At 58.4% G+C, this 9,171-nt stretch overlaps 1 protein-coding gene across 1 annotated transcript in view; it reads right to left on the reverse strand.

Moving 5' to 3' along the window:
- MMS19 (MMS19 nucleotide excision repair homolog (S. cerevisiae)) overlaps positions 1-9,171 on the reverse strand; it is an 11,414-nt gene that overhangs the window by 1,903 nt on the left and 340 nt on the right. Inside the window, exons 2-19 of the mRNA XM_010082918.1 lie at positions 8,535-8,635; positions 6,359-6,433; positions 5,705-5,774; positions 5,386-5,514; positions 5,115-5,176; positions 4,755-4,841; positions 4,376-4,450; positions 4,030-4,107; positions 3,578-3,716; positions 3,029-3,183; positions 2,736-2,814; positions 2,357-2,482; positions 1,956-2,037; positions 1,499-1,596; positions 1,038-1,178; positions 647-796; positions 303-402; positions 49-151 (exon numbers count right to left, since the gene is read on the reverse strand). Coding sequence (XP_010081220.1) covers positions 49-151; positions 303-402; positions 647-796; positions 1,038-1,178; positions 1,499-1,596; positions 1,956-2,037; positions 2,357-2,482; positions 2,736-2,814; positions 3,029-3,183; positions 3,578-3,716; positions 4,030-4,107; positions 4,376-4,450; positions 4,755-4,841; positions 5,115-5,176; positions 5,386-5,514; positions 5,705-5,774; positions 6,359-6,433; positions 8,535-8,635 — 1,850 coding nt within the window. The remainder of the gene's footprint in view (positions 1-48; positions 152-302; positions 403-646; positions 797-1,037; positions 1,179-1,498; positions 1,597-1,955; positions 2,038-2,356; positions 2,483-2,735; positions 2,815-3,028; positions 3,184-3,577; positions 3,717-4,029; positions 4,108-4,375; positions 4,451-4,754; positions 4,842-5,114; positions 5,177-5,385; positions 5,515-5,704; positions 5,775-6,358; positions 6,434-8,534; positions 8,636-9,171) is intronic.

Here is a 9,171-nt window from a genome sequence, read left to right on the forward strand (position 1 = left end):
CTTTCCCTGCCCCTATTCCAGCACACAAGCCCCAAGCACCCAATGCACCTCGAAGGGCTGGAAGGAGCAAGGAAAACTGTTCTGGGGCAGGAAGGAGACCTCTCCATCCAGGAAGAGGGGCACCATGTGAGACGCACTCTGGGCAGCCAGCCTAGGAGAAAGGAGACATTTCAATGTGCTGCGCTGGGAAGGTCACTGGAGTGTACATCACAGGAGGCGCAGGGCCTCCCTGTACAGCCAGCAGCGCAGCCTGCCCCCTCCCCACAATGCAGTGCCCAGTGTCCCACCCCAGCATCACTCACTCAGGGCTCAGGTGAGTGGTGGCAGCGCTGATGACGGGGACCATGGCAGCCAGCACCTCTTCCTCTAGCAATGCCTTGCCCAGCAGTGGGTATGTGCTCTCTACAGGCAGCAGAAGGAAAGAAGGAAAGGGAGACACTGGAGCCCGCTGCCCAGAGGCAGGCACAGCCCCCTGACCCACACCGGGCCTGGAGCAGGCCTGCTCCACCTTTGCCAGGGGCAGCAGGGCCTGCAGTGCCCGCGGTTGCCAGAGGGCGGCAGCAGCAGTGCTGCCTGCAGGACCAGGGACCCCAGAAAGCCCAGGGAGCTGCCCGCCCCCCTCATCCCGCTCCAGCCCTGCCCCTACCTTGCATGGCAACGGCCATGGCCAGCAGGCAGGGCACTACTGTCTGGTGGTAGTACCAGCAGCCCTCCACGTCCTGCTGGCACTGCAGGGCCACACGGTGCAGGCTCTGGCACACAGAGACCACGTCCTGGGCATTCTTGGCCTCGCTTCCTGCAAGGCACAGTCACCATAACATCAAAAAGCCGCAGCCTCCCCCCCGTCCCGGCCCTGATCTGCACGGATCCAGAGGCGATGCAGCCCTCCCTCTTCCCGCTCCAGTGGTGGGATTCACAGCCCAGCCCTGGGCTCCTCGCCCCACTGCCATCCCCACAATCTCCCAGACATCCCTGATAACAGAGGCAGCTCCTGCCCAGGCGCACTCCGTGGAGCTGCCTGCCGCGGGCTGCGTTACCTTTCTGCACAGTCCGAAGATGCTGCAGCAGGACAGGGACAGTCTCCCTCACAATGCTGGTGTGGGTGGACACGGCTGCCAGGGCCTGCAGGCAGCGCTGCTGCCGGGAGCAGTGGTCACGGGAGCTCTCCTCCTCCTGCCCTGAAGAGGAAGGACACCTCAGAGGGGTGCTGGGGTGACCCCAGGCCCCCTCACCCAACAGCATTCAGGGCCCAGACCCTGCCAGGATAGACAACGTGAAGCAGTAGAGCAGTTAGCCCATGCCAAGCCCAAGGCACTCTGCCTGCTCTGTGGCTGGCCAGCTCCTCCCCACAGGGCGATCCTGGCCACACAGGCTGGTTGCCAGCCCCAGGCACAGTCTTCCCTGTGCCAGCACTACAGTGCCTGTGCTGGGGATCCCCCAAGGAGAGGCTTCACCCCAAAACCAGACATCACTCCCTTCCCAAGGCTGCCACCCCTACCTGACTGCAGCTCCTCTTCAAGCCTGGGTACCATGCGTCCAGAGAAAACTTTTGGGTAGATGGGGGCCAGAGATCCAGCTGCCTCCATCGCTGCTTCGCTGCCAGGGGGGAAGAGAGTGGGAGAGGTGATGACAGCACTGCGAACTCTGGGCTGCTTGTACACCAGCTGTACAGATCTGGGCCAGAAGGTGCCTCCAGAAACCCATTTCTCAGCAATGTGCCTCTTTCACCCTGCCAGCAGGCAGAGCAAAGCCCCCTACTTTGACAGGCCCAGACTTCCTAATTTGCAGCCCAGAAATCGTCTGGTTTGTCCCTTTGCTCTTATACCCACATGGTCTTCTAGTTCAGCCAGTTCCTGTGCCTTCCCCCAGAGTACAGCCCCTCTCTGCAGCAAAGTCAGGCTTTGTTCCCCTCCACAGAGTGTGGGTGACTGCAGTGGTGCCAGCCTGACCCTCACCTGCTCTGGGAATCCTCCTCGTGGAGAGCGAGACGGATGAGGTGATCCACAACCAACTCCAGGTCAGAGGGGGACAGGAAGCCTGGAACAAGAGCCGTAGAGGAATCCTGCCCTCGGCCAAAGGCAAAGATGCCAGTGTCCTGGCCAGCATCCTTTCCCCTCATCCAGGCCAGTAGCAATGCAGCAGCATGCCAAATACCAGAGACACAAGGTGCTCAGCACAAACACACAAGAGAGAGACCAAGTACTCCTGGAGCTCAGGGCCTGGGTAGAAAATGCTGCTGCTGCTCCTGCACACCTACAGGCAGCAGGCAAGGACATCCCAGCAGCCACGTGGCACCATGTCTCCCAGAACAGGATGACAACTCCCTCTGCCTCCTCAAGGGAAACAAGGCACCAACCTTGCAGGGAGCCCAGGACAGTCAGTGCCCTGATCCCGACCAGCTGCAGCTGCACACTGGGATCCATCAGCGCCGCGAAAACCACAGAGCAAACGCGGTCTTGGAGCGACAGCGGAGTGCTCTCGTCTGGAGAGAGAGGCATGGAGTCACTGCCTGCGCCTGGCTGTCACTGGACAGCCACCACCATGGCACCTGACAGGCTCTTTCTGGGGCCCTGTTGGGTGACACCCAACCACGCAGGGTCCCAGGGACATGGCAGGGGGTCACACACAGAGCCACCCAGGTGAGTGAGCTTTCCTTCTCTGTCAGTATATGGGAAGGTGAGGTCAGAGTCAGTAGCCCCCTGGGACACGCCTCCAAAAGGACCAGCAAGCCTCACCTTCTTCCACATGTCCCCACTTCTGCTGCAACTCCAGGAAGCCCAGCAGCATTTCCAGGATTGTCCTCCTCTGGCTGCTCTGCAGGGACACAAACATGTAACCCAAATCACGGTCACTGCTGGGACACAGCTATGCCTCAGACCAGCACTGTGAGGCCAGAGGGTGCCCACAGGGTCCCCACCTGCAGCCAGGGCAGGACTTCCACTTTCATACCCTGCTCCCACCAAGCCCTGCAGAGCCAGTAGGTGTACTCAGCCCTGCTGCCTGTGACAACAGAGTCCAGAGTGCTCACCTGTGGGTGCTTGATGTACTGCTCCAGAAGCAGGGGCAGGACACTGCGGGTGATGCAGTGGTAGGCACGGAGGGAGGCTCCTGCTGCTGCCTGCAGGAGTTTGGCACTTGGCCACACCAGCTTCATGTCAGGCTCGCACAGATGGTGCCTGCAATCTGAGATAGGCTGGGTGTCAGCTGCAGTAGCAGAGATCCTCTGCCTCACATGCGGGGATGCAGCTGATATCTGGGCTGGGACGTGCTGCCGGGGCGCAGCTCTGAGCTGCAGCACAGCCCTCCTAACAGAGCTGCTTCCTCCAGCCCCAAGCCCTCAGCACAGCCTTGGATGCCCCAATCCCAGCAGAGAGGGAAGCAACTCAATCCAACAGGCATTTCCTACTGTGCCTCCTTCTCTTCCCTTCCTGCAGCCAATTACCTTGCAGAAGCCAACAGTGGCTGTGAAAACTAGAAAGAGAAGAGGCTTCAAAGAGAACAGGAGGGCAGATCTCTAGCTAGGAGGATGCTTGCAGGCACGGCTGCTCAGGGCAGGGTAAGTCTCTCTGCTAGCTACCTTGCAGGATGTTGCTGAGGAAGGAATCCAGCAGGTCCTCAGTGTCAGAGCTGAGCACAGAGCGGGACAGGCAGACAGAGAGGGCGTGCAGTGCAGTCAGGCACTCCGTCTCCACCTTCTCACTCGCTGTCTGGAACACCTGTAGAAGAGGCCATAGGATGTGCTAAGATCTGTGCTGACCCCAATCACAGGCTTCACACTCCCAATGCAGGCTGAAGGTCTCAGGCTCCCACTTCACTTCCTACGTGCTTCAAACATGCAGTGTGGCACATTCAAGCTCCAGGGACATGCTGATAGGGCTGGCCTGTCCCCCCAGTTTTCAGCTGGGGCTGTCCAAACCCACAGGTGGGGGCTGCTGAGAGATATGGGACCCGCCTGCTCTGGCTGTGAACTCACACTCAGCAGGAGCCCAACTGTGGTAGAGTGTTTGTTAGGGGCCCTGCAGCACTCACCTCCCTGCGCAGGGATGACCAGAGGCTCGGGAGGAATTCCTGCAGCTCCTTCTGCCCATAGATTGCACAGCAGGCAGTCTGCAAGAGAGAGCCAGGAGAAAGCATCAGAGAGAAGCCAGTACTTGGAGGACACAGAGCAGGGACACTGCCCACCCTGACAGGCTCATGCTGAACCACTCAAGGGAGAGAGGAAGAAGAAAGACTGATGCAAGCCAAACTAGAACCCTGGAAATTGTGGCTCTGCAAGGGAGAGTCTCTGGCTGGCAGGGAGAAGGGCTCAGAAGTGGCTGGCTGCTGCTGCCACAGGCCAGCTGTGAGATGAAGGGAGTAGGGGATCTGTCCTTACCAGAGTCTGCAGGGAGTCAAGCTTGGCACTTTGCAGGTCTGAGTCCATCTTCTCAATAAGCAGAGGGAGCAGGAACTGCAGAAAGAGGCACTTAGACTCAGCCCACCCTTTGCACCATCTTGTCCATGGCCCTGAAGGGCTACAAGCTCAGCTTCTACCAGGAGAGCAGAGGTGGAGGGATACCTGCAGCAGGCAGCCACTTCCCTAGGTGTAAGCATCAGCACCCTCCCCATGCCCAGCCCCAGCAGGAGACAGGTCTGCCTTAGTGCAGGCTCCTGGCCCCAGTTGTTCCTGTTCCACAGAGCCACAGCACGAGCTGCAGCACTATGAAATGCAGCTTGTGCTCAGGGAACAATGGAATTCCCTAGGAGCTTCCTACCTCAGCAAACTGGGGTGTAGAGGACAGTACGGCCCGGAGGCTCAGGATCAGGTCTTCTCTCTGGATGCCGTGAGGGTCATTGGGGGGCTGGAAAGGAAGCACAGAGGGCAGATCACCAGTCAGAAAACCTCCCGGCCCAGCCATCAGCTGAGGCTGCAGCACCTCATCTCCAGCAAGGCAGCAGCAATGCCAGTCACTGCAGCCAGCTTGGCACTGCCCTGTCTGCTGGGGTACCACAGCAGCTCAACCCTTCTCAGTCAAGACTCTTGCCCACCCTCTTCTCCCATTCTCTAGAGGGGACATGACCGTCTGAGAAAACACCAGAAGGAATAGCCTGTGGCATAGGGCAGACTCACTCACTGGAGTAAAGTCAATGGGGAAGTAGCAGGATGTCACTTCAAACAACTCTTCCACAAAGGGACCTGCAGGCAGAGGAGAGAGAGTGAGCAAAGATGCTGGGCAAAAGAGGCCCAGCAGCCATGCCTAGCACCCACGACAGGCTGGCTCTGCAGCTCCCGAAGCATGTCAGGGACAAACCCAGCCCTGGTCAGACCCAAGTGCCATCCCTCCAGCAGCTCAAAGAAAAGTGACATGTCTCCCCGTCAGCTCTGCACAGCAGGGACAGGCTCACCCAGGGCGTAGTTCTTGGCAATGAGATCACGCACGATCTGGAAGGCCACCAGCAGATTGCGGGGATCCTTCTCCCCATCCATCACCTGGATGAAGCCAAAGGTGAAGTCAGCACCCAGGCCCTTCAGCTCTGCAGAAAGAAGGAGCATGAGCACATGCAGGACAACAGACCTCACCAACATGGCACAAAATCAGACCGGTTTCCCCGGCCCCGCAGCCCTTCCAGCTCTCCCCAGGCAGAGCCACAGAGCTCTCCGAGAAGGTGAAAGCGAGCCATTTTCCCAGTGTGGACAACCTCGTTCCAGCATCTGCCCCCTCACCTTCCTCCCTGGTGCCCATGAAGTTGGTGATGATACTGTAGACGGTGTGGCGGTCCAGCTGCATCAGGGACTGCAGGGAGGAGCAGAGCAATCAAATCAAGCTTCCACACATGGCAGCATTGCAACCCACCACTGAAGGGTAAGTGCATGCTCTTGAGAAGAGCGCAGGAAGTAGCTCAGCTGCTGCTTCCTGGCATGCAGATCCCATTTACCACATGCAAAGCATGCACATGCCTATGCAATGGCACCTGAACATGACTGTGTCTATCACTGCATGAATGCACCACCACAGTCACACCAGGGCCACACATGCTGCCCAAGGCCCTGCCACTGTAAACACTCTTAAAACTAGAGGAGAATTTGGGTACTGAGGGCACTTAAACACAGACTGGAGAACAGATCAAAGGAAGTAATTCCCCCAGGGTCGAGAGAAGAGAAGACAAAGGCCAAACAGGATCCTCAGCTGTTGTCTGCCTCTCCCTCTGCAGTGAGACACACTGCCTCTAAGCTCCGCAGGAGCACTGCACTGCTGCTGAAGGATGCACTAGACTGCACTGCTGCTGAATGTGCTCAGTCCTTGGGGCAGGCAGGCCCTCCCCAGACATCCAGCAAGCAGGGAACAGGGACAGGAGGGTAGGAAATCACACTGCTCACCTGCACGTGTACCTCCTGGAAGATGGCTTTGAGCACAGACACCGCGAGCCCTGGAGACAGCACCTCACACATGCTCTAGCGACAGGAAAAGCAAAGCAAGAACAGTAAACCATGATGGCAGCCATGTAACAGAGCTCCTGCTTCTGTACAGCAACCACCTGCAGGATCTTCTCCTGTGCTGGGGAGAGCTCACAAACCCCACAGACAGGGCAGGACAAGATGCCTGTCACCTGTACTGCTTCCAGGTGGGCCAAGGAATCCCTTCCCCAGCACCAACATGCGCAAAGAAGTCAAGGCAGTCTCCTCTCCCCTGCCCCTCGGCAAGGGGCACAGCAGGAGCACAGAGGAGAAAGGGCAATGCCACCAGGCAGGAGCTGACAGCCCAGCCAGGCCCTGCTGCTCATGCTGCTCCAACCTGTACCCAGGCGTTGCACCTCCCTGACACTGTTCTGGAGTGCATCCCAGCACTGTGGGCTGGGGGGCGTGAGCTCACCAGTGCTCGGAGTCCCTGGAGCACCGAGGGGATCACGAGGTGATGATCTTGCAGACGATTCTCATAGAACAGGACCAAATGCAGCACTGTCAGAAACAGACACCAACATGCGCTAGTCCCAAGAAATGCAGCTGCCAAAACCCAGCCCTAGCTCTGCCAAAAGCAGCTGCTGTACGAACAGTGAGCACATTTTGTGCTGGTGAATGGGACTAACTGCCACTGTTGGGTGCACCCACCTGCCTCCAATGCCTTCACCCTCCCCCCGTGAGCAACTCACATCTGACTGCAGTGGGGCAGCACCCACCTCCGGCCACTGCAGAGGTGCTGGAGCTACCCGAGAGGCATTTGCCCTGGCCTGCCCAGACATGTGGGTGCAGACACGAGCAGAGAAGCAGCAGATGCCTGCTCAACTGAGGCTGGAGGATGTTGTGGGGTGGGGCACAGGGCTGAAGCAGGAGCTCCGGCTTCCCTGTGCTTGGCTCCACAACACGTTCCCGGCCCCTGAGTCACAGCCATGGGCGCCTGCACATCCCGGCCCTGGGGAGTGGCAGCAGGAAGGAGACTGGAAAAGCCAGCTAGCAGCATCCTGTGCCCACAGCTGCTGCAGGAACTCACCCCCCCAGGCAGCAGCCTGACGCAGCAATTGAGAAATGAACTTCGTGAGGAGGAACACGAAGGGAGACAGGGCCAGCGGGAGGTGTCACAGCAGACACCCACACCTTCCTGGGGAGCTGGCTCTGCCCACCCTCCTCCAGACCTCCTGGTGACTTGGCTCTAACCCAGCTCACTCAGCTGCCCTGACTCTGCCAGGCATCCCCACCGAACCTCCCCACCTCCAACTGCCCCCCAGAGCACCCCAGTCCCCATTACAGTCATCACACCTGACTTCAGCTACACCAGTAGCTGGTCTGTGTGTGTTCTCTCTGCACAGCTGCTCTCAGCCCTGTCCGGTGCCAGAGTCAAACACCAAGGACTAAGCACCTTTTACTTGCATCCTTCCCTTCCTCCACCTCACTTACTAGCTGGGGCCCGCTACCTTGGAGTCTGCTGGCACAGGTTCAGCTACCCATCAGCAAGGCCTCCAACCAAAGTCAAAGTCTGGCAGCACTTACTTGCTTCCCTCGCTGCCAGCCAGTTGCTATGGGGCATGTAACACAGCCAAACCTTCTCCTTGCCTCCACGAACAGGGCATCTTCCTCTCCCTACCCCAGTCTTCCACACTGCACTCTCATCCTTACACTGATCTCTCCTCCTCCCAAGGCCCCAGGGTTCCCCCAGAGTCAACTTGGGCAGGCTGCAGGGCTACACTCTGAAAGGTCTGACTCTCTTTGTGAATAATGGTTTTCCTGCACTGAATCACCACCCAAGGATTTTCATGTGTAGACGTGTCCCCAAGGCATCCCACGTGGTGCTGAGAACACCTGTCTGTGCGACACCCACACACTGCTGGGGGCACGAGCTGCAGCCTTGCCGTGTTCAAGGAGCGACGTGAACTGTGTGGTGAGGTTGTCAAAAAGGCTGCAGCATGAGGCTCTGTGCCCTCCTTGGACTTTGACTCTTGAAAGACAAAGTTGTCATGGTGCTAAATCAATCCCTTTGCCAACTGCAGGACAGACACTCAAGCCGCACAGACTTTGTTCCCAACCTGCCGGCAGCCACTCAAGGGCCCAGAGCAGTCCTTACCTTCCTTAGCCTGAAGCAGGGAATAACACTGGAGCAGGACTTGTGACAGCAGCTGGATGCCTCGCCCTCGCGTCCGAGGATCCGTATTCTCCAGGCAAGACCTAGCCCAAGCGGGGAGAAAGCCCAAGAGGCCTGTTGTGAGCAGGGACACCCAAGCAGGAAGCACATCCTGAGCAGACACAGTATAAAAATGAAGAGGTGCCGCTCTCTGGGCAGGGGTGCTGTGGCCCAGTCATGCCTGACTTGCTGGCAGGGTGGGAGCAGACTCCTCTTCCCCTGACTGTGTTGCACACATGCACCCAGCCCCAGAGCCACACAGCGATAAATCCAAGTTCTCAAGTCAGACCAGAGAAATTGCTCTTGCACCATGCTCTGCACCTGAAACTCAGGCTCCCAAGATCACAAAGGCTGAAAAACGGCAAAGCCTCTTACAGTGAGGAAAACCCAGCCCCCAGCTTGGGAGAAATAAGCCTCCCCAAGTCCCAGGCATGACAGCATGGAGACAGAAGTGAAAGCTGAGTGCCAGCTAACTCATGGCATGGTGATGTGCAGCTCTGTGCTCAGGCAGCTGCTGCTGGGGACAGTCCCAACTGAGACGTGCCCTGTGGCTCGCCGCCTGCCGCAACACCTCCCCTCC

Source organism: Pterocles gutturalis, unplaced genomic scaffold (genome assembly GCF_000699245.1).
Source record: "Pterocles gutturalis isolate BGI_N339 unplaced genomic scaffold, ASM69924v1 scaffold28741, whole genome shotgun sequence".
Classification (NCBI taxonomy): domain Eukaryota; kingdom Metazoa; phylum Chordata; class Aves; order Pterocliformes; family Pteroclidae; genus Pterocles; species Pterocles gutturalis.